A 25,309-nucleotide genomic window follows, 5' to 3' on the forward strand; every position below is an offset into this window, starting at 1 on the left:
ACCATGTATCTGGGCCAGTTCCAGCTGATGCAACTGATGTGGATCATGAGTTCATATACAAAAATTTCAGTTTTGCTCATAGGTGTCTTTCAGATGGACGATACATACAGGGAAAATAGGGATGATGATATATTTGACCAGCTCCTAGTACTGAATTCAATGATTAGGAAGTAAGATGGGCAATGAATTGATTTAGAAGATATGGATCTATAAAAGCTTGGAATGCTTGATGAGGTTTTTTTTTATTTTTTAATCAACGTAGGTGGAAGTAAACATTTATTAACATTTGGTCAAGTGTAGTGTAACTTGCATTTGTATTTTCATCATTATTAATGGAGGTATGTAGAGATATACAGAAACCTTGAGACAGTCATTTTTCTATTGCATACAGACTAGCAGTCCATTGGAAACAGAGGATGAAAGCATGAAGGTTAGATCATAGAGGATGGCAGTTCTTCATGCACAGCTTTTGTTAATCTTGATTTTTGTTTTGTTTTCAAAAATAAAAACATGGGAAACCAAGATCAAATGATGGTGGACAGGAAAGGTGACATCATCAGCCATAAAAACACCAGAAGTGCCTGAACCCCCTCATTCAAGTCCAAAGGTGCTAGTTTCTTCAACAGCTGTCAGCAACTTTTCATACAGCATAGAATATGAGGGGTAAGGTGGAAGATCCAAACGGTTGAAACATGTGTGTGCCCTGCAAAAGGAAAATATGCTATGTGTTAAGCTTAATATAAAAAACTTGAGAAAATAAGAATTGAGAAAACTAGTTTCTACTTAGACTCAAGACATTCAAGTTCACTCGAAGTAAAAGTTTTGAATTCCACCAAAATATGAGGTACTGAAATGTATGTGCACATACACATGAATACTTTGTATAGAAGACACAAGCTAAGTGTCAACATAACATCTGATATCCCTGCTTCAGATGTTGCAGGGGTCTTTTATGATCTTGATGGAGAACAATGCTGGAGGTCACTGAGGAGCTGGGGTTTAGGGCCTGATGGAGAAGTTCATTACTACAATTTTGGTTGCTTCAAGATTTTTTTAAATAATGGCACTCATCTGTGCATCCAACATGAGCTGCCAATAAGTTTTGCACCAGTGGACAAACACAATGTGATGGACTATAGTGACAGAATGGGTTCAGCATGTGTTTGCAGTGGGGCAGGCCTGACTGCTAAAAAACCATTCAGGGATCTGCTAACTGAGGAAGGAAGGCTGCTGAAAATATTCCTGTAAGCCAGCTGTTGGCCATATGCTGCAAGTCTGGCCTTTAAATGTTATTTATTTGTAGTACCTAAGACAAGAGCAAAATATTCTGTGCAGAGCAAGCTGCAAACTTGACGACCATTTCTTTCCCCAGTTTTCCTGTCATATTTACCTGCCGTTATATTTACATTTGGCGGCACCTTCAAAAGGAGCCATGGAATGGGTTCCATGCATGCCTTCACCTTGTTGCAGATTTTCTGGCAGCAGCAATTAGACCCAGAGGCAGACAGCACTTCAGTGTGGGAGGTGCTACACAAATGTGGAGTAAAGAAACAGTCCCTGCCCCAACAGTTCAGCCATTTCAACTCACTGAGAAACTGAACAGCTCATTCAACAAATGGATGTGGGAGAGGCACATTTTCAGTAAAATTGTTTCAGTTTTCTTTCTGTCAGCTAAGAGTTTTATATGATGATAGCAATATTGCTATTTCCTCTTGCTCACTGGGATAAATGTGAATTGACAAATCTTTACAGAAGGAAATACAGCCTCAATTGCTAACAGTGTCTGAGCTTCTGCCCTCTAGTCTTTTTAGAAGATATGGAGTTGTTTTACTTCTATCTCAAACTTTAACTCAATGCTATTTCTCTTACACTGAAGCAGCAGAACTATCTTGGAGAAAATTACATGAAGCCATGCTAGTCATCTCTTAGGCCACCCACAAAGTAGGAAAGATGTAATGCTAGTAGATGAGCTGGCCTGAGACTTGTAGATTCAGAGGGAGAGTTTTATCAAGCACCAGTGGCGAATCATTAAAAGCAATCAGGCAACTGAAACAGCCAGAGGCACATAATCTTCACTGCATTACAGAATTTCAGTTAGGAGAGCTTTTACCTTTTTCCCCTTCTGAATGAAGATTTGTTAGCTGGTTAGTCTCAGAAGAGAATACAATAAACACAGAAATTGTGGAAATAGGAATGCTTGAGTTAGTGAAAAAGGAACATTAATAAAGCCATTATTTAATTCAACTCTTGAAATTAAACATGGCAGCTCATGTGTATTATCCATGAGTAGCCCTGCACTGTTTATTGTTTATCTCAACAATCTTTGGCAACATAAGCTGTTTCTATAATCCACTGGCAATATGTATCAACCACTGGGAGTTAGTTGCAGTCCATTCAGAAGATGTTTATCACAGGCAAGATAGCCCCATGCAGAGACAGCCAGTCTTGAGGAGCTCAGCTGCTGGGCTCCAGAATTGGAAGCAGCACAGCCATGCTGGCTCAGGTGTGAATTCTTCTAATGTAGTTTTGCAGAACTGACCTCTGTATGGTACTCAACCATGGCACATTTAATTGTTTGAAACAACAGCATCTCAGACATTTCTGTTGTGCATCCAATTGTGTGGTACAGACGCAGCCAAAGCCACTGACTCTGGTGTTTACTTTCTTGCAGACATGTATCCTGACTGATCATTATCCATCTGATTTCACACTGGTTATGAAAGAATCTTGCAATGCTGTTGACATTTAGTCATCCTTGACCTAGTCAAATGCAGAAAAAAGACCAATTCCTTTTCTTCCTATGAGGTTTACAGATACGGGCTCTTCTATAGAAGGTCTTAAGGAATTTATTGTGGGGAGCAAAGAAAGGAAAAAATGTTAACATTTCTAGAAACACAAACATTTTGCTAAGCAACACTCTTGTGTTTTCCAGCTCAACAACTTCACAGAAAAAAGTCCTTGCACTTCAAAGAAAGGTCATCAAATTTGAAATGAAAACAGCATTTCAGGAGCGCTACCCAGGCAAGGTTTACACTTCTACCTACTTAAGGTGCAAACTACAATACATTGCTAAGGGCAAAACCTGAGTTCATATTCTGGTTTGTGAAACAAATGTGGCTCTACTGCAACTCCAGTGATGCCTGTGAAGCCCAATCAATCTTACATAATTATGTGCAAAACTCTCTGGTTTTCATCATATATTGTGTGATACTGCAGTACACAGGGCAAATAAGAGTCATCAATACTTTCCATAATGGCCACTATTGTCTAACTGTGCTCCATCCTCCAAAGTGGTAAATTCCTCCTAAAGTGTTCCCCTGTGGCAAGGGAACACTTGCCACACGTATTGGGGTGAACATATTACATCAGTAGTGCAAGAAGTAGCCACAGCAAAGAGAAAATATTTCTTCCCTTGATTTAAGCATCCTACCACATAAGCCTGCTGACATTTGAGAGGGTGTTCAGGGAATGTGAGGCCTGGAATAAGAATTACATTAGTAAGAGCATTTATGGGAAGGATTCTGGCTTCTCCAGAAGAAAAAGCAAGATAAAGTAATGTAAACCAACTCTGACCCTTGTATGCCCTCATCCTCCAGTAAGCCAAGCAGTAAATGGACCACTTAAAATTTCATTCTTCCTGGCAGTCTGCCTTTATTGCTTAATATAGTTTTGGTGGGCTTGAACCCTTAATCTTGCTCATTGTTCACAGTACTATGCCATTTCTTTTTTCCTAAGAATTCTTTCCAAAAATTATAAGCTTTTAAGATTTTTGCATTCTTCTTTTCTTTGCCACTTCCTTTATTCCCCATAAGGATGAGAGTCCAAAGGCAGTAAAAGTGGGCACAGAACCTCCTCCTATCTTAATTATAGCTTGAAACTATCTACTAAAGTAAGGCTTACATTCTAACATAATCATGCCTGTCAGGCAGAAACTAGGCAGTTCTCCTTTTCACCTTGCTTTCATTAAATTAACCCACAAACCTCTCTTTATCAATCTGAGAATCCACAAGTAGCAGCTTTTGTTCCTTTTGCCTATAAGAAGGAACACATGCTGTCTGGGAATCAGTGTTTAATAGATGAATGTAGATTTGTAGCTGATACTGCTGTTGTATTTGAAAAAAGAGGAAAGAGAAGATGGATAGGATATAAGGAAAGGTAAAAGACAGCAAAGCCCATGTACTCAGTCCATTGGTAAAAAAGGGAATTATGAGAATAAAGTTCTTTGTAGTCATACACAATCTTTTTTTAAATTATTGTATGGGATTCCATGGTGATTAAATACTTGATGATCCAATTGAGAGGAACAGAATTCTCTTACAAAAGATCAGATATTTACTAGCACTGGTAATCAATATAATACATAACACACACTACACTGCTGAATGAAAATCTCTTCTGATGAAAGGGTAGTTGCAGCTCTGCACTGTTGGGAGAAGTGACCTCATTGCATCAAATGTGATTATTTGAATCCCTGGGATACATACTGAGGTCCTTACTTACTTGATACTCAAACAGACATAATCTTGGAGCTGCCAGGAGTTTTTGCCAGGTGAGGAGTGCAACCACAAGGTGGGACAGTGGCATTTGTAGGCACCGAACACTTTTGCAAACTGAGGATTTAAAAAGACTGAACTGTTGCCTCCTATAGCAGAAAGCACTGCTAGAACTTAGCACAGGTCCGTTTTGGGCCAGGAGTTCTGCTGCCATGGTACCAAATGAAGCTATGCTATTCCAGCTAGAAAACCAGTGGCTTTTCGTTAATGTTTGGCAGGGAACAAGAATCCATTCTTGCAGAATTGCTACTAAAAAAAATTCCATTTACAAACCTACATGACCCAGAAAAGGTGAAGAGAGGATTCCTGCTTCAGAAGAGGCTATAGCTGCAAGAATTCTCCAGCCATCTCTACTCAGGCAACCAGTTAAATGTGTAACACCTTCATTTTGGTGCAAAGCTTTGCATATTATATAGGAACAGTAAAACTCAACCTTGATGAACAAGTGATTGAACCCGCTATTATTTTATATGACAAGTTACACCAGTTTGGAAGAACCCACGATGCAGATTTACACCAACAGATCTGCAAAGCTGGCAGTCTCTTTGGAACCTGCTTTAGGGTCATTGTCTGGAGATCTGGGATTAGAGCAGCATCTCTGAGCTGTATGGTGCCTCAACTTTCTAACATATGTGATCTTGAAAGTAAATATAGATACAAATAATGTGTCTGGCACATGTGCACACTCCAGAAATAAAATACTGGTGTAATCTTACTCTTCTTTGTCTTATATGAACATATTACACCACAATTACCCTGTTCATGGAGGGAACTGGCACTAATGAACAAATCCACCAATTTAGAATGAAGTTACTGGATGTTCAACCTTCCTGAAAATGCCTTGCTTATCCTCAGTGCTTTCAAGAAGCACTCTAAGTGTCATGTATTATAGTTAGTCTTTGAAAAGTGTTTCATTTTAGAAGTTTACACCATACCTTTTCTCGTGGGCTTACCATGTTGCTGTTGCAAGTGCAAACAGTACTAACCTATCTAGCTTAGGTGCTAACACATCTCTGCTCACTATAAACAAATGGTAGTTGCATGCTCCATTGCCAAAGTGTAAGGACAGGATGTATGGGAGATTTGCCTAACTACTTCAGTCATCTGGAGCAGAAGAAAGGGAACAGAGAAAAAGTCATGGACTCTCCTGATAGAGTGAAAAGTTTTCAACACTTTGTACAGCCGTTAAAGTGAAGAGGGAATTTGTTGTGGTTTACGGTAAAGTTAGTTGCACTCATGTCACAGGGCTAAAAGGCTGACAGGGTATGATATATGACTATTTTTAGCCTATAAGACTTAGGTACATAAATAAATCTAAAGAAACATGGGGAAACCATAATTAGGTATACAAAAAACAAGTTTTAAATAATACTCATTTAGTTGCTTAACTAAGGATTTAGGGAACCTCCAGGTTTAGCCTGTGTGTTTTATGCATTTCTTAGCACTCTGTATACTCGGCAGCACCCCATAATTTTATAAAAAATGCAGGCACTAATTCATGGTGATCAAGCTGGGTTTATTCCCCATAAGCAAGTTTTGCTTCTTTTTCCCCTGGCTAAAATGAATGCAGAGTTCTAAGACTTTTAACAAGTGGTACCAACTTTCACCTGGAAAGGAGGCCTCTTTCAGGGAGAGCAACTCATTCAGAGATCAGCAAAGATAAAATCTTGAGACTAACTGAATCTGAGTCAGAAGTAATGCCTAGGTTCACAAAGAAAGTTAAACAGAGCAGAAAGGGGCCAATTACCTTTTCAGAATTTGACGGGTCAGCCCAGGGCATTTTCTGTGCATGAACCAAGGTCCACCCTTCTCTCTCGCCCCTTTGCACCCCAGAAGGAGTGCAGAAATGCTGCAGAGTCTGTGACTGCTGATTGCTGACTGTCTGCAGGCAGGAACGTCCTTGCTGAGCTCTGAAACATACAGCCTGGCACAGAACCTGACTATATATATATACACTGCAAAAGGAGGATCTGGACTACAAACAGCAAACTGTTGCTCTCAGGCTTTCTTACCACATTGCTGGCTGAAGCTCAGAGAGCATGAGTCATCTCACTGACCTTACATGTTTTCTTCTGGTTTTAAATCTCAGTGCCCAAATCTAGCTTCATGTAGGCTCTACCTCCCCATATAATCTCCGTAGGGTCCTTAAAGTAGATGGACACAAACCAAAATGTACCAGCTGTGACTCAGCTGAGCTACTTCAAAAGTCTGTATTCAGGTAAGATGAACTGTTCCTTGAAAACACTTATTCCCATTTCCTGACTTTAGAGGGAGTCCACATAAGATTAAAGCTCTGAATGCCTTCTGATACAGTGCCTTGGCTCCAGTTTCTGCATTTCCCACTGCATAAACATGGGCTTGAGCAGGCTTAGACTGAGAGGGTGACCAGATTTGGATGTTGCCTCTCCAGAGGACTCCAGATGTTTGCTCAAGTCCATGTCTTATGTTATGTTCCTGGGTAAACAACACGGAGAGCAAGTAATGAGAAAACTGGACCAGACCCTTTGTTAATTGGTTGTCTGACTATATTTTTGAGGTCTATAAGATGAAATTTTTGCTCTGTGTCATAAAAGTGGCCTCCTTTGGAGTGCAGCTGAAAGCAAATGATAAGAGCAGGAAGAAAGCATCCTTCAGAGGGAAAATGTGATGTAAAAGGACCACTGTAGCAAAAGTATCTCAGAGGCACTGAACTGCTCTGTAATCCCAATGGGGCAATGCCTCAGGCAACTGTCAGGACATTGAAGAAAAGGTGACTCACTTCAGTAAGGAAGGATGCGTGCTGGTCACCCATAAAGTGGTAAAGCAGAACTCAAAGCTGAAACCATCACTAGCTGTGCCATGGCTCTCTTGGGTGGCCTGAGGCAAGTCCACCCCTTTGTGCCCCTGCCCCTTTGTTCTGAAAAGGAGGATGACCCCTCCATTGCGAATCACTGCCAAGTATGTTGATTCTGTATGACATTATTGTCCATTTGCTCTTAGCTGGCTGACTGAACTAGATGCAACAAATTGGATATTATCACCACATGGTCTGAAGTTCCGTCACTAAGCCTCTTCACTACAAAAAAGTAGAACCATCAGACTAAATTAAGGGATTACACTCAGGTCTCTAGCAAAAACTCAGAGACAGATTTTGGCTTTCATGTCTCTGTAAACTTACAAGTATTTTTATTAGCACTTTGGAAGTCAAGGGAACAGAATCAGTTGACAGGCTCTTGTTGATCTGAATCTGTTCTAGAATCAAAATAAGAGAACAAGGTTTGAACCTATGGAAATCTTAATCTTAACCATTTCCAAAGATTCCAAGTAGTTTAAATTGAGCCGGCAAATCAAAAGACCATCAAAAGAAAATACTTTTCTCTGAATGTAATTACAGAACAACAAACTGATAATTTTTTATTTGTTGTTGTGGTTTGTGGGTTTGTTTTTTTTTTAGGTGTCCCTACTGTATTCATTAACAGACAGAGAGATGCAATGAAATGCCAGGCTTATGTTTCTGACAGCAATTTTGGTATGAAGTCCTGGTTGGGACATACCTTGGGAGGGAGGTTATTTTCCCCCATTTCTCTATACAGAAGCGCCGCAGGCCGTTGCTCCCCCGGAGAGCGGCAAAGCCCTCGTATGGCACACTCGATGTTCCTGTGACGAACTGCAACAATCGCAGCCTCTGCTCGTTGTTAAACCTCTCCACGGCTGCCCAGAACCACCGTACCACTATGTGTCCATCATGGTAGCCTACACCAAGCAAGAGAAATAAAAATCACTCCCTCCTAACTGGGAAGAGTAACACTGAAAAATGTTCCCATTAGCATGGGGCAGTAGATCTCCTGCTGGAAAGATCCTGGCCTAACAATATATCTTGTTCTTTATGAACAGTAGGTCCCAGCTTCCATTTCGTCCTGGCTGTGGATACTATAACATCACTAATTCATTTCAGACCCTGAAACTCAAATATCTGCTTGAGATTCACTGGTCTCTCGCTAATCTCTTGGCAAGAACTGTGGTTACATGCATTAGATACTAAAGATCAACAGGAACATGCCACACAGTGTGAGTCTTAACAACCTAACAATGTCTGGTTCCCATTTGGACTGCAATAGTGTTTGGCATATGGAGAGGAGTTTGCTGCCACAAGCCCTTCCCTGGCAAACATCCCACCTGAGGGGTTCTGAGCCTTGGTTTGTGCCAGTGAGAGCCAGCATATACCAGGCTGAATCTGTTTCAAAAGTTAAATAGAAAAATGTAGGAGGAGAATAACATTGGGGACCAGCTATGCTTGTGGTAAGCTGCATATTTCAAGGTAACCCAAAGGCTGGGCAGTGACTAGCAAAGACTGAAACCTTGTCTTTCAGGGGAGGATATGTGAACCTCAGGAATTTTCCACTTGTGGTGCAGAACTGGTGGATTTCACATTTTTCCATCATCCAAGACAGCCTGGATAAACCACTGTTTAAAGCAAAACCAGACCAAAGCTGTAGAGAAGGGAAAACAATCCAACTTGACACAGTTTAGGCTGAGGGGACAGTTATGCAAGATCTGTACATTGTTGAAATGTAATTGGGAACTGTGAAATTCAGCTCCTGATTTCAGCTCCCTGCTGAAGCCAGGAGAACTTGTGGAACTACCTTCTGTGAGGCCAATAGTTCAGTCACAGTCATCTAAGATGACTTGTAACTTTTAGATCTAATTGTGCAAATCATTTTCAGTCCTTAATAGTCAAAACTGCTAAGTCTTCAGAAGTTGAATAGAAAAAATCGGGATAGAACTAGCAGAAGCAATTTCAGTAGTATAACACCATGACACCACAACACCTATTGATGCAAACCTGAAATATTACTTTTTTTATTTCAGGAGTTATTCTTCACAATAACTTCCTGGACAAAATAGGGCATTTCCCTCAGGAAAGACAGAAGAAAAAGATGGAGCAAGACTTCCATGTTTTAGACTGAAATAGTCAAGACAGTAGTAAACATAAGCAGGCAGTTTACCTCCACGATATTCTGTGTTGTTCCGCCAGTCATTGAGATCTATTTCTGCAGTGCCAGCTATAACTAACTCCAGTTCTCTGGCATCAAAAACAGAGACAAGCCTGGAGTCTACAACCTGGAACAAAAACCACTTGTAAGCACAGTTCAGACTGGAAATAAAGCAAAATCTTATAAACATATGGTTCTGGTAACCAGCTCCTCATCCTGACAAAGTTTGAATGTTTGCATTCACATGTTTGTGTATGATTAGGGAGGGGCAAGAAGAGGTGACTACATGAGTTGGTCAGCAAAGCCACAGGTTTTCACCCAGTCCTTGTAACAGCTCTGCCAGAAAGATATTCTCAGATCCAGGTCTTCAGCAAAGATAAATTGCAAAATTCAGGGACAACAACAGAGCAGTATCCAGGAATACCACCAGCAAGACAACAGCTTGGACTGCACCCATGGACTGATTTTACTGGAACGAATCCCTGAAGACACACTGTGTTTCATCAGCTTCTCATCAAAGTGTAAAATTCTTCACAATCTTTCTTTCTCAGGGACTCCTAACCCTAACCCAATATTACAACATGGTAGAACTAAATTTGCAAACGCCTACTTCTCTTACTGTGTGAATGGAAAGCAGTGTTGTTCTTAAGTTTTGATCATAAATAATGCTTTATCATATTCAGATGACACATTTCTTTCCTTTCTCCTTTAACCCTGAATGTGCCGTATCCAAGGTCTCTGTAGAGATCCAAGAACTCCAATTCCTGGCTGTTTGTGTCTGTTCAGCTGTTCTCTAGGGTACCAATGAAGCACACTTCAATCAGGGTGCTATTCTCATTCAGAGGGAGGGACGACTGTGGAAGCATCACTTTGTGACTTACTTCATAGAAACCACGGACCAGGGCCTCTGTTTGCTGGACTACTCCTCGTTCCACTCGCCACTTAACCATTCTCTCAATGTACTCCTTCTTGTTCTTTTCTGTCACAGCTGTATTTGCCCCTCCAGATTTCAATTCTCTCTCTGTCACCTACAGAACAAAGATAAACAGTGGCATAGCATTGTATGGGCCATGTTGTGTTTCAAACATGAGATCATCCAAGCAACAGTACAGGAAACAACAGCATGGAGTGGCAATCACAGTATTGGAATAGGCACACTGCTTTGCCAACTGGAAGGGATATCTACTTGTCTCTTAGGCAACAAGTGTATCCCTTCCCCATGTGCTAGTAAAAGTGTTTACTCAGAAATGCCAACAGCTAAAGAAAGTATCATAAAATGAATACTCCCAATACACTACCTAAAATAGGACCTGTACAGGAACCTTGCACAGATAAATAGTCACTGTGGGATTCAGAGTTTTGTATCAGCCATCTAAACCTGAGAAGAGTTTGTACTGTAAATAACTTTTCCTTATTTTAAGCAAGAGCTGAAGCATTTTTTTGCATGTTAATAGTTAATTTAGTTGGCTTGGGTTACTAAGGCTTGAGATTGAGAAGCGATTTAAGGAATCAGTCTGGATCCTACCCAGCAAGCACGTACTCCTCCTCTCACGTGACAGAAAATTGTATTTGTCTTTCAATTATTTTAACATTCAATTTAGTGGATTTAAAAGGAAGAATATATTGCTCTCCTCTTCAGTTTTCTGCTGCTGTAACAATAATGTCTACCCCACAGACAGTAAATGAACTGTATGAATACATATTCATTATGTGTATTATTTATATTATTATCTATTTATTAGCCCAATAGACAGCATACAGCATAGGCAGTATTTAGGTCACCTTACTTGATGGGCCTATTGCAATATTATGAATTAAGAAACATTGATTGAGTCATCTAATCTGGAGCTTTGTTGAGAAACAGCAAGAACAAATAAAGCTGGATGGAAGGAGTTAGGAATTTCTGGCTGGTTCAGGTTAAATTCCCAAACATAAATAATTGCATCACCATTATACAAGCAATGCTGCATTGTCCAGAAAGCAAAGCTACCGTGCTGTATTCTTCAAGGCTGTGAGGCATTAAGGTGTATCTGCCAAACCAAAGACTAAATATTGACTAGGTTTAAGCACAACCGTAAGTCCAGATGTTCAAAATCTCCTGCAAGACTTCCTACAAACACCTAGAAAACTACTGATTTTTCAACTTCTCATTATCCATATAAATTCAAGTACTATTAGTTATCTATGATTGGAGGCTAGCAATTAATAGCAATGTGTCCCTGTTTGGGGGTTTTTGTTCTTAGGGGCATTAACCACAGCTGTGAACTACAATTCAGAATCAGGTTTCAGAGTGGCAAGGAGACATTTCAATCAATCTAGCTCATTCCTTTTTCCTGAAGGGAACAATTGCCAGGGCTCAGAGGTAGGCTGTATCCACAAAGAGAGCTCAGAGTAAGGCCTGGAAGAACACTTTCTATTGGGTAAAAGCATGAGAAAGTGCTTTGGGTCATGAGCAACTGACATGTCTCTGTCTTGTAAGTGAAATTCTCAAATTGTCATTCAGTCCCCACCAGTAAAAATGTGTAATGCTTGATTTGATGCTGTATCAGGAATGCCGTTACAGGAGTGCTCTGGGTTCCAGTATGCAAGAAGGCTGGACTTGACCTGGAGTAAATTCTGCTTAAGAAAGCACCAAGAAAGAGGATTTGGCCTGAAAGCCTTAGAAGTTCAATACTCATCAGAAATGAGACAAGAAAGAAAATATGAAAACAGTAGTGACTGGTCCATAATAAAGTCATTGTGGAAGCAGCACAAAAGGGTTGTAACCATCTACTATACTGCTTCTCAAGGAGTAGGTATATTTCTTGTTTCCCTTACCCAGCCCTTGAAATCCAGCTTCCCAAATATTAGCAGAGCTCCCACTGTGATCTACACTTGCACATGTACCAAGCAAAGCAACGCTCAGATGGCATTTAAATGGTCAGATACTCTTGGCATGGAAGAATTTCCAACTAGGATCCATCTGTGAGCATAAAATGTGACTGCAATTTCTTTGTTGTTTTGCTGTCAGCACTTAGCAAATTTCAAGAGGAAAATCTTACTTTCACTTAAGACACTTGGATTCTGAAAGTTGTAATTCACAGTGAGAACCAACCTTTCCCCCCATCATTAGTTCCAGCAAGGTCTGTGTTCAGTACATAGGAAATAAAGTACTGGACAACAGCATCAAAATCTGGCTTTTAGTGTTCTTTTGCTTTCATACCACAGTATCTACAACAGATTGTGATTTTTTTCTACTCTCTTTGGAGCCATCTCTTCCACAACAGACTCCTATGTAACTGTTTTTCTTTTGAGGAGAGTATAACAAGTAATTAGCATGCCAAATGTTACCTTCAGATACATCAGGGCAACTCAGTTCTTACTCAACTTTGCAGTCTTCCCTTGCAAATACAAACTTGTCACATCTGCCTTTGTGAATATGTCTGTATGTTTTTGTCTGCCTTTGTGTATTAGTCTTAAGTAGCCATACCTTCCAGGGAAACCACTGTACTGTCAATTCAATGTCATGCAAGCTCTCAGTTCCAAGTCCATGAAAAAATCCTGCATTTGAGTCTGTGGAAAAACAGTGTTATTTTTCCTACAGAGGCTTCCTACTTTAATTCTTCTGCCCAGTCCTTTTCATCTACCCTTAAATCTGTTCATCCTTTGTAACCTTTTACTATTTGTAGGCTAAATTCAGTTCTTAATATACCACCTGAAACCTTGCTTGCTTTCTATTACTTTCAAGCTCATAGCTGAGCAGGGCTGGAATTCCTTCTCTCAGAAACTTGTCTAACTCTTCCCTAGCTCACAGAACTACCCTAGCTTTGTGCAAACTCCTTCAGGAAACTTTACTGTCAAGTGGTGAGAGCCATTCTCTATATTCCACCTGATTTCTTTGCTCCTTTTGACACTGTGTGTCTGTCCCTTACAAGGTATCTCCATTCCCTGAGCTTCTGCAGTGCTTGGTGAGCTTGGTTCTTCAGCCTCTCTAGTTTTCAGTATCTCCTTTGGGATCCTTAATCATGGTCTGAATATTGTTTTGATTCCCATTCAAAGCTTCCCAGACACAGGTGTAATCCAGAATGGTTTGCAACAGCAGAGAGCACCAGGGCTTCAGTGCAACCCAAAGAATCCAACAGGAGACACTTATTCTAGATGCCAGACTGTGTTTAAGCCAGTGTTGCACTCCCCCTATGGCTATAGGGATCAGCCAGGTTAGAGAGAACTGTGTGACTAAGGTAGAGCTGAGCTGTAGAAAGCACAATAAATGGATGAATAGACCAAGTTCTTAAGCAGGTGCAAGGTAAGTGACACAGAATCTAACAGGGAGATATTAGACAGAATAATGGCGAGGGTTGCCAGGTCCTACACCACGTGTCAAATGTTTTTTATCCCTCCTAACCCATCCTTTCAGTCACATCAGCTTTAAGTTACATTGCTTGCATTCACCAAATGCCACATCTGTGTGAACTATACCCTGGAGAGAAGAGTCGCACTCCAGAGAATTCCTCATGTTCATCAGTGTGTGGTTCAACAGGCCTGTAGGGGGGTTGGTGCTGTATATTATACACTCTAAGAATAAACATCTGCCTTGGAACAGGTGGCTTGAAAGAAAAAGAAGCTAGGAGAAGAAAATGTTATTGAAAGGCTAGAGGATCTGTTCCGACAGAAAGATGTTCATCATGCTCAACTTTGTCAGCTTCAAATTTGCTTTTCAGATGTTTTGCATAGCTGTGCTCACCTGCCCAAACACCTCCTCATTCACTGTGAAGGTTAGATCCAGGATATCTGTGATATTGTTATCCTTCATCCACTGCAAGCTCTGATGGAACTCTTCATCCAGGTACTCTAAGTCGCTTAAATCACATGGTCTGATTGCAAGACAAGAAAAAAGATGTGACCCCGTGACTACTAGCAGGATGATTTCCTACTAAATATGTGAATAAATTTACTGAAGATCCAACATAAGACTGAAGTTCATTTAGTTTTAACATCAAAGGCTGTTTCACAGACCCTCTTGAAGCAATTCTGCAACTGGTTGCTTTGCATAGCTGGGCTCAAGGCCAAATCTTTTGGCTGCCTGCTTTATTTGCTGTCAAAGGACACCCCTGGGGCTTGATTTTACCAGGATCTTCAGGATGCCCTGCACTTCATAGCACACGTGTCTCTTCAGCCCCACCATGCTGTGCCTGGCTGCTTCCATTACCTATCATCTGCCAGGTGAGCACAGGACTGACACAGGGGAGACCAGGCAGCCTGAATTTCTGCTAATAAGGAGCCATCCTGGTCTGCTGAAAGGACAGGTGGATGTTCTGAGCAGCCTGGTTTCCAATTCCCTGGGGCAATAAGGATGCAGGGATAACCCTAGGTTTCAGCCTATTTTCAGAATAGATCAGGTACAATATATATATATGAGTCTTTGTACCTCAGCAATAATAATAGTTAAAAAAACCCCAACAAAGACCAACATGATAAAGAACTTAAAGGACTATTAAGATAGGTATCTTTGCTGATTTGGAATCATCTTAATTGATGAACTCTTTCAGCTAAGCTTTATTCTGCTCTTTAGCATTTAATTGCAGTCTTGAGTTAATATTTATGGCTTTTTTTACTGTTGCAAAAAGTTTATGTACCTTGTCTTACTTCAGTCTATTAATAAAAGAGGCACTGATTGTCAATCCAAATTACCTTTATAAACTTCAAATTGAAAGTAATGCATTATTGGTAGCTTATGCTTAGTAAAATAAAGACAGGAGAAGACAAAAAAAAATTCACTGGTTATATCTACATTAACTACATTCTTAATTAACCCAAGTTATGCTTTAGAATGAAAAGCTACTCCACCAGGGAGGCGTGACAAATGATGTATTATTTGCTCAATATAACCTCTGTCCTTTCATTCTTATTTTGTTTTATTCCATAAAAGATGTTTTTCAGTCTTCCACCTAGTTGAATCTCCATAAATTTTCATCAGTGGTAAAGTCTGGAATTATGTGTCAGTACTTTCTGATGTGTGTCTCCCAATCTCAAACTTATTTATTTTTGTCAATACAGTATTTATGAATGGCAAATTCTTGGAAAAAGCAAAGAAAAATTAAAATGTGTTCATTTTCTATTGCAGACCAACAAACCAACAGCAGAAAGAACTTGATGGTCAGTGCACTCGAAGCAACTCCCTGAGGGTGTCTCTGTAGGACTCACTGTGGGATCCCTGTTTCTGCACAGTTGCGTGGTTATACTCACAGCCTTAGTAGTGCTTTGTAGAACGGCCTTGTGAAGAAAGCATCAAGGAGGTACTGATGAATGAGAGCAAGGCCAAGAATACGACCGCTGAACCTGAACCTATGAAATAAAAATGCAGAGTAAATGAAGCATAACTCAAGACTTCTGGTATAGAAACTTACACAGGTAGCAACTGGGGTTTTCTGGTTTGTTTGTTTCTGAGTTAGTTTTTCACATTTATTCCCTGATTTTTTTTTTTTTTCCCACGCAGACACTTAATGCCACTCCTCCCATGTCTGATCAATAATGGATCTCCTTGATGCACCTCCTACTGTACCCATACCTGCAGCTGGCATGTTATGTGCTCTCCTGTGCCAAAACAATGAACATTCACTTTCTGTGATCTCTCACAGTGTTCTGATACAGACTGACTACACAACACAGTATTTAGCAGGGAAATACTGTAATACTCCACCTCAGCAGAACAAGTGCTATCTTAAGAAAGCTGCAAAGGATATTTGGAGACTCAGTTTATTCAGTTTGTGACTAGCTAGAACCCTGTCCAAGGTGGGGCTTTGAAGTACTTTAAAAGGGTAGTGAGTTGACTTGATGGGGAAAACTGAAGTTCAAATAAGCTGTTGTGACCAAGGACACATTAAAATCAGCATCTAAAGCTCAGGCACACTGCTCCCAGACCACTTTCTTAATTCTGCTGCTCAGTTGTTTTCAGTATTTATACACTCCTGTGTTTGTTTCTAAGAACAACAACCCCTGGTCCCACTACAAGTGCACTCAAATAGTGCCCTGCCCATTATAATCTGTGGCTTGTGATGATAAAACTGTTAAATTTTTCTTCCTATGATTTCTTCTATGATTTATCCTATATTTTTCCATCAAACCTGCTTTTAAATCAATCAGACAGAAAAACACAAAACTGGTTTGAGTCCAAGAGAGTTTTATTTTTGTAAAAACAACCCCTAACAGCCATTCAAAACTTGCTTATATGTAAGAAAGGAAAGGAAGAAATCCAGCACACTAAACGTGAGCACTCCAAGTCTGAGCTGACTGATAGTACGAAAAAGTTTTTCTGCACAAAAGATAAGAAACATATCAAAACATGTAGAAACCATTCCTTCCACTTACAGGAACCACTGCAAAGACTTCTCCTGCACATGAATGAAACATGAGTCTGATTGTAATAAAGGTGGCAAAGAATACCTGTTCAGTCAACTTCATGCTCATGGGACAGAACAACAAGTGCTTAGTATGTCAAATGGGGCACAAAATAGCCTGCTGTGGGCCCAATTAGCATTTACGTCAGCACAGGAGCTGCCTCCAGGTCCCCTGAATCTGAGAAAGGTGCTTATGATATGCAGCTGACCGGCCACAGAAGAACGATTATATTAGCCCCCTTACAGCTGTTTCCACAGCGGCAACAAAAGGCAGCTGTTGGGTCTAGTTAGGGCCTGCTTCACTTCACTTGTGCTCCAGTGCAGTGCTTCCAGCAAAAAGCAAGGAAATGAGGGGGAGCTGATACAATGAAAGCACAGTGGAAGCCAGACAGCTCAAATCCCAGAAATGCTGAACCTGAATCTGTCAGTTTTATGGCACCATCAGGATTTATAATCAAGTCCGTTTGTCCTAAATAATACGTGTCAGCTTTTTTGGTTTTGTTCTTCACCCCCATCCATCCCTGTACGTTTTGAAAGTGAGAACTGAATGAAAATGCTGGGGGTGTTCCTCGCCACAGTGCTCACCCCACAGCTACTCAACTGTGCGGGACTAGGAAGGCAGGAGCCACCTGAAATAGAGCTGGAAGTGAACTGCCAGGAAAGACTTGGGAACATGGCTTCTTCTAAGAAACTGCTTGAATGTGTGAACAAGCATCCCTTTTCTCCTTGCTGCTTTGTTTCACATCTGCATGGCTTTGAGGGCATTCCTGCAAAGCTGACATGAAAAGGGTTGTGCACCTACACCAAGGTGTTTACAGCTATGGGCACATGTTATGGGGGCCGTTAATGGAGAGTTTAATTTGAATCAGTGCCTTGTGGCAGAACTCAAACCATCCCAGAGCTATGGGCAGCATTTCTGTGTGAAAAGTCCAAGCCTGGCGCACCAGCCTAAGAACACGTGGGATAAGTGAGATGAAATAATTAACAAAACATTGCCACTGCTAGTGCCTATCAATATAACGGATAAAAAAAGCTGTGTCGCAGACTGTATTCCCTGGCAGCTCTGTATCACCCCAGAAAAACACAGTGCTGTGTGGCCAAGGCATGTGAGCTCTCCAGCCCACAGACCCTTCTGCTCCTGCACAGAGCTTTGGTATTTCTGCAGAGACTTGCTACACTTGACTCTTCTCTGAAGAATGGTGTAGGGAGAAGGTTGTCTGGCCCCTTATCCATGCAGGACAGGGTCTGGGACCAGACATGACACTTCTCTGGTCCAGCACTGAGAAACATGGACCATGGTAAGCCAATGCATACCTATCAACAGGAGGCATTTGCTGCCTTTCTCAGAGAACAAATATACAATTTATCTGTGTGTGGCTCCATTCAGTTCATCAAGCTGCCACTACGCTCAGACAAGCATAGCAGTCCCACTTAAAATGTATCAAAATATAGAAAAAAGTTAGAAGAAACAAACTGCCCTCCTTACAAAAGCCAGTTAAAACAAAGCCAGACTCTTGTGTTTATTTCTTCCTGAATGATTTAAACATGGGTGAGATTTAGAGGTGGGTAAGACAGTCCTTTCAGAGCAAAACAAGTTTTCTTGACAGAATAAGCAGCACAAAGGTAAATCCTGGCTGGAGGGCACATACCTTCCTTAACCCTGAATTACATTTATCTTTCCAAGGAAGTGAAGAATGCTTGTTTGGTTTCTTTCTAGCAGAAAAGCTAGTATGGGAGAAGTGGGGAATGCAGGGTCTTGCTCTGGCCTTTTCTTTCAACACCCTTCCCTTTTGGAGACAATGATTGAGTATGAGTAATGTGCTCCAGAGAGAGGGAAAATGCAGGAGGGAGTTAATGAACAGGAAATGGTGGAAACGAGAGACAGATTTAATGAGCAGTGGAGCTGCTCTGGTTTGACTGCCTATTGACACCATTCGTCCACTCAAAAAGGACATTGTGTGCACCTGCTTTCTGGCTTTTAACAGCACTACTCTTTGACCCATTTGCAGAAATTTCCACTGTACCAAACTAATTCCTTTTCCTTCTGGAGGCTTCAGGTACCCCTGAAGCAGCCACAACAGCCCATTGCAAAATAACAGGCTGACTCCCCTCGATGGGACTCTGTGCATACTTACTGCATATCTGTGTACTGAGGGAGAGACAAATCCATATGCTGTAGCAGCAACTAGGCAATAAATTTTCCTCCGACTGCAGCTGAGTCACAGGAGATTTAATGTACTCTGGCCTTTATCATACAGCACCAGAGCAAGGCAGGACCCACAATGACCCTTTGGTACAGGGCTCTCTCTTAACTGGTTCAATGAATGGAGCTCTACTTTACATGACAAGTTTTTCCTTGGATTCAGATGGATAATGATGTACCTTGAAAAGATTGTAATCTGTGCATACAGAGGAAGTAGAATCTTTATCATTCTGTTGGGAATGCTTCGGGAACCATGCCTTGTGGGCTAAATTAGGTATGGTATAAGAAACTCCAGAGCCTAAAAAGAGGAAGCACCTGATGAGATTAAAAAGATTGAAAATCCTGCAAACCTTATCTCACTCAAACACATCAGCTGCATTTAAGTATGCCCTTCTTGAAGCAGTAGCTTGGGAAAAAATATTCAAAGTAGGCCTTGAGAGACATAAATATAGCATGGTTCACGTCAAATTTTAAAATGTCATCTTCTTTTCACAAGACGTGCTTTCATCTGTAAGGGAAATCAAGACATTCTGTTGCACCAGTTTTAAAGCTTTTGACTGTTTCATTGTGTAGATGAACTTTTGGCCACCTGAAAGACAAGCTGAACAAATGAGGCTACACTGTGGTCCAGGGTTTCTGAACATGGTAGCTCTTCTGAGCATGAATGATATTTGTCAGGTGGATGCAACTGGAGCCTATTCACAGTGGGAGAGACTGGATCTAATCTTGATCATTATTTGATGCCAGAGAATCTAACAAGAGGAAAATATTTAGAAAGGCACAATTATAGGAAATACTTCACCTTGAACATGCATCTCATTAGACAACAGAGAATTCAGTTATGAAACACAGATCTGTAGGAAACCGGGCATCATGGATTCAAGAAGTTGTGGTACAGCTTATTTTAAAGCACTGTTGAAACTGCCATTGTTATGAAGACACCCGTGAACAACCTGAAGGCCAGAAACTGCTGATTAAAGGAACTAAAAATCAATTCTTACAGCCTAAAATTTTGTGATTTTTAATCTTTTTATATGAAGGGGGGAAACAACATGAAGAGGAAAATTTACTGAGTCTATGATTTCTGAATTTTTGTGTTATCACCAGCACTAGCACTTTATAAACAAAGAACTATTTTTTTAATGCAAGAAAGTTATAAGAATGTGTATTTTGCAAAAAGAGTTGACCAGTGAGATGGTTACAACTCTGCCTGGACTCATACACTATGAATTTTTAGCAATACTAGAAGTGTGTGAATTTTAAGCAATACTGACTCATACATTATGGATTTTAAGCAATACAGGCAAATGCTCCAGAGATCTGTGTCTAGATGTTGGTAGTACACATCCTTGTGTTGGCCTTGTGTACTACACATGTTGGCCATGTCCTACATGAGCTACACCTACAGAGAAATGATCTAGCAGAAGATCAGGTCACCTCTACAAAACCTTGTCAGTGGATCAAATCCACACCCCTATCTATCAGCCTTCATTAACAAATGCCTTTCTTTAATTTGGTGCGCATATTTAACCCCTACTTGCTCAAATAAGAGAACATTTGAAGGGACTAATGGGATGACATGAAGCATTCTTTTGTCAGGAAGGTTGAGCCATGCAGGCTGGGACAGCTCATGAGTTCTCTTTATCTGACTTGCATCTGCAAACTCTGCCAACTCCTCTTTGCCACTGTGTCATTTGGCCTCATGGCAAATGTGCTCTGCAGATCTGCAGGCTCAGAGGTGGATGCTGTGGCATTCCAGCACCATGCCTTTTCAGTTCAGGAATCTGATGACTTCATGTGTCATTAACATGAAAGGAATGGCTCTTACAAAGGCTGGAGACAGAAGTTCATGAAGTCTCAGCACATTAAAGAGAAAGGGTAAAATAACTCCTAAATTAATCATAGAGGAGAATTCCAATAACAGGAGTACTGTTGGCTCATTTTCTTTTCTTATATCCATCTCTAATATGAAGAATCCTGAGACAGACCAAGACCTTAGAGAGACCAAGATACAGTGTTGGGTCACATTTGCACGGCACCTTCCAATGCTGCTCTGACTCTGGTATCTAACCACACTGGCATCCTACATGAGAAATTACACTAGATCCCTACATGCTTCTTTTGAAGGAATGGTAATGACTCACCCCAACCAGGTTTTGGTTTTACCTCCTGTGCATTATATTCTAAGTACTGAAACAGATCTTATCTCATATATGGCCAAAATTAATTCCAAGTATTCAGACAGTTACTGAGTTTTTAAGGGGAAACTCCGTACTTCCTCACTGCGAAACCACAGAAAATTTTGTCAGGTAAGCTTCATTTTCAATCCATTTTAAAATTAAAATTTAAAGAAGGAGTACTGACATGGAGCAACTGTGTGTACAGATTTCCAGCTTGGAAACTGGTGAACTTTAAATAGTTAAGATTTTACAGGGATTGATCCCTGCTGCCCCAGCAAATGTGACTGGGATTTAATAGAGGATACATTCTGTTCAGAGCCAAGATATTTCATTCAGGCATCAAAAGATCAAGAAGCATATTCCATGAGCCTCTCTTTGATAATCCTGTCTGTTTATTATGCCTATAAAACTTATGAGTTTAATTTATATTTCCAAGGAAATTTGTTACACTCATTTAAGAAAGCACTAGCCTCTCTGAAGTAGCCCCAACTATAAAGTGGAACAGTCCAGCAGACCTGCTTGTGCAGTGTCATAAAATACAAAGAGAGTGCTCAGAAATATAGGTACATCACCCAAGAACTGAAATTAAACAAGCAAAGAAAAATGATGAAGAATGATTTTCAGAAAGAAAAACAACTTGGTAAAAATAGAATTCCTTTACATTTCAAATCCTGAACAGGTAATTTTCTTCAGGTGAAAAGAAGCCTTTCTTTAGATATTTTTACTTTTGGTGGGCATAAGCGTTTCATATGATGAGTAACTTTATGTGACCCCATCTCTCATTTTTTAGCTAATTTGTGCAAAATATTTTCTGCTGCAAAAGGCCAGTACAATACTGATAGTTTAGTAAGTGGTTCTCCTACTTCTATTTTCTGGATCTATCTGCAAGTAAAACACATTTCTGTTTTTCAGTATCAAAGAGTAACCACATGAAAAAGAACTATTGCTTACATGTAATGGAAATGTGAACTATCCATGTCCCTCTAAACCTCTGGAGCTTATGCATCCTAAATAAGCAACTAAACCTCAAACCATTCCTGAAGCCTAAATTACCAGCAACTGAAAAACAAAGAGATAATCCAAACCTTATTGCTTCTTTATTTAACCTAATCAGATCCTTCAAGTCTTTTTCTTTTCTCTAACCTAGCTATTTGTTCACTCAAAATGTCTTTTCATCTTTCTTATACCCTGGCTATATCCACCACAAGAGAACTGACAGAAAAGGTTAAAAGACTGATTGTGTCATGGAGAAGAAAGCATGAATTTATGGCAAAAGCTGCAGGCCATTCTGCTTTATCCAGAAAAAATGAGAGGCAAAGATAATGTAGATAAGGGAAATTCATAAAATCCCCTTGGGTTTCTCTTCAACACAATCTATCAAATGGTTCCTTTCCTCCACACAGTAGCTCCAGATACATGCTCACACGGAAAAAGGGTTACAACTGCATTTGCTCAGCACTGCAGCCAAGTCAGGAAGCCCCATGCTGGAGTGGTTGGCACTGGCTTCTTGCACATCAGCTGAACTATGCCAGAAGTTCTTACTGCAGGTACAGGAATTTCTCTGTGTGGCATCACTGCAGGCATGCCAGCCTCAGTGTCATTGGCTGTCTGAGCACCAGAGATGCCATGCATTGGAAATGGAGGGCCGATTTCCAGGTCTGCTTTTAAACTAATAAGGAGATTAAAAAATGAACATGGTCTCTCTAATAAGAAATCTACTCTGGGTATCATTTTACCAGTAACAAGTTCTGTGAATGCAGGGGTTTGGAGGAGGAGAGGAGGAGTGTGGCAAGTGCTGAAGTGGCCATCTATGCTCTTGCAGAGTCATCTCTCAGCCTCATGACCATAATGCACAGTTGTCATCCTTTGGGAGAACCCCTGCCAGAACACAGCAGCACGAGCACGACTAACCTCCATCAGCAATCAGGTTGCCTGCAGGCTTTAGCTCCTCTTGCTGGTACAAGGGATAAGACACACTGGCCTGGGAGACTGCTGGCAAACACTCCTCTGCCCAGCAGCTAGAGGAGATACAGACTGAGGTATGAACTACTGGCTAGCAGACAGCAAACCTCTACATTTTGTGATTCTCAGATCCTAGACTTTATTGCTTACTGGCAAATCTTAAAGCAGAGAGATCAGCTTCCAGAGGAGATCAGCACCAATATTTCATTTGAAAACTGACAAAATTTAAATACAAAGGTAAAATAGCTTATCTGAAGTTATCCAGAAAACAAGTGATAGAGACAGCAATGGAATCACTGTACCCTGGGTCCCTGCTCCATTTTAGTTGTTTAGTCTATTTGACATTTTTATACTTTCTCATCTTCCATAAAACAATAAATAATTCTGTCAATCACCTCCAGTTTATCATCAGTTCCTTGTAGATCAGTTCAGTCTGATGCTCATATGTTGTTTTATTTCAAACAAGCAAAAGAAAGTTTTCATCAAGAGACCTTGATTTCTTATTAAAAGATTTTGGAAGAATTGTTAGTGGGCACTTTGCAAACCTATGAATTGGTGAAGTTTCAGACATTGCATGACTTATGATTGCTTTCCATAGCTTTGCCATGTGTTGAAACAAACTGGTCAAGCTACAGGAAAATCCACTGACTTAGTCATCCGCCAGACAAGAGGGTCATGAAAACACAAGCTGAATGACTGCACATTTTCCTTCAATGGCTAACTACAAACACCGCAGCCACAATAACTGACTTATTCTCAAAGAAGGCACATCCTTCCCAGCCTGTCTGGGGTATTTAAGCATGAGAGAGACTGTTCATCATAAAGTCCTGCTAAGCACCCAGAAATGTTTACCCTGTGTGATGAGGGGTGATGCAGATATACTTGAGCTAACTGCAAACAGTGCAGAGCCCTCTGGACCTACCATCCCTGTCCAGAAACCACACACTTGGGTTTGGATTGTGCTGCAACTTCACTAATGATCCCTGTCTCTCAGGATGAGTATCCTCAATTAAGTAAAGTCAGAAATCTGTGTACTGATATTCAGAAATGCTATTAATTGCTTGGAAGTCTATTTTAGGTCTTGTTTTGCAAATCATTGAATACTTCTGACTTTTATTAATACCACTGCAAACTGACCAGTCTGATCCTCTTCTGGGAACGTGCAGAATAGCAGAACCTTTGCATTTGAGTTATGAAGTCTAAGAAAATTTTTACTTTTCTTTACAAATCTTCCCAACACAATTAAATAGTTCCAGTTTCTAGTCTGCCATTTCTAGAATAGAAGTCATCAGTCACAGTGTAAAAGGCTTCCTTCAGTGAGCCACAAGATACTGAATGTACACTTCTGTATTCCTGCTAACACATGAACTTTTCTCATGGAGGGTGAACACATCAGGATTTTTCTCATCCTCCATAAGTTTATTGAGATTTTGAAAAACATTCTGTAGTGGTTTGAAAGCAAAACAAATGTGAGGCTCCAAGTCAGAGATACAATTTAATAGGAAGAAAGGAAAGAAAGTAAAATAAAATAGATGTAATAATCCAAAAGACCACTGACAGAGTCAGAATACAACCTGAGCAGGGTGATGGAAGCAGTCCAGATGAGGTGGTCTTCCTGAAGCAGTGATCCTGTACAAAGGTCTGGTAGCTCTGGTCCTCTGGGAATGCAGTAGGTAAGGGCAGCTTGTACTGTCCCAAACCCCAGATTATGTCCGGGTGAGAATGTTTGGTTCCTCCCCCTGGGCGGAGCATCTCACAATGGGATGATGAGTCATGCAGGGGGTCCTTGATGGCCCATTAAACAGAGATAGCTCACAGAGGGAGTTATCTGTGAGTCATGGGCAAGGCATTTGATGGGCCATTAACAGAAGATAATGGCCCAGAGGGAGGGGTTCTGGGAAAACACTGCCCCACCTGGATTCAACAGTTCATGAAGATGGTGATAGAATACTTTGTGCACATCCTATACTACAACCCAGGCCATATTCCTATTCCAGGTTGGGGCAAACTTACAAACATTACCTTTGTCCTTTTAAAAACATACATATCAGATCAAATTAAA

The 25,309-nt window shown here is 40.6% G+C and overlaps 1 protein-coding gene across 6 annotated transcripts in view; it reads right to left on the reverse strand.

Moving 5' to 3' along the window:
* Nucleotides 1–223: 223 nt before the first annotated feature.
* The window catches only part of HECW1 (HECT, C2 and WW domain containing E3 ubiquitin protein ligase 1), a 254,102-nt gene continuing 229,016 nt past the window's right edge, over nt 224–25,309 (reverse strand). For all 6 annotated transcript variants that reach the window (XM_066190748.1, XM_066190729.1, XM_066190720.1 and 3 more), the window contains 6 exons: nt 15,752–15,850; nt 14,250–14,379; nt 10,408–10,554; nt 9,539–9,653; nt 8,087–8,285; nt 224–703 (listed from right to left, as the gene is read on the reverse strand). In XM_066190748.1, the coding sequence (XP_066046845.1) occupies nt 592–703; nt 8,087–8,285; nt 9,539–9,653; nt 10,408–10,554; nt 14,250–14,379; nt 15,752–15,850 (802 nt within the window). In that variant the 3' untranslated portion in view covers nt 224–591. The remainder of the gene's footprint in view (nt 704–8,086; nt 8,286–9,538; nt 9,654–10,407; nt 10,555–14,249; nt 14,380–15,751; nt 15,851–25,309) is intronic.

Source organism: Chamaea fasciata, unplaced genomic scaffold (assembly GCF_029207755.1).
Source record: "Chamaea fasciata isolate MVZ Bird 193981 ecotype frontalis unplaced genomic scaffold, bChaFas1.0.hap1 SCAF_1, whole genome shotgun sequence".
NCBI classification, from domain to species: Eukaryota; Metazoa; Chordata; class Aves; order Passeriformes; family Sylviidae; genus Chamaea; species Chamaea fasciata.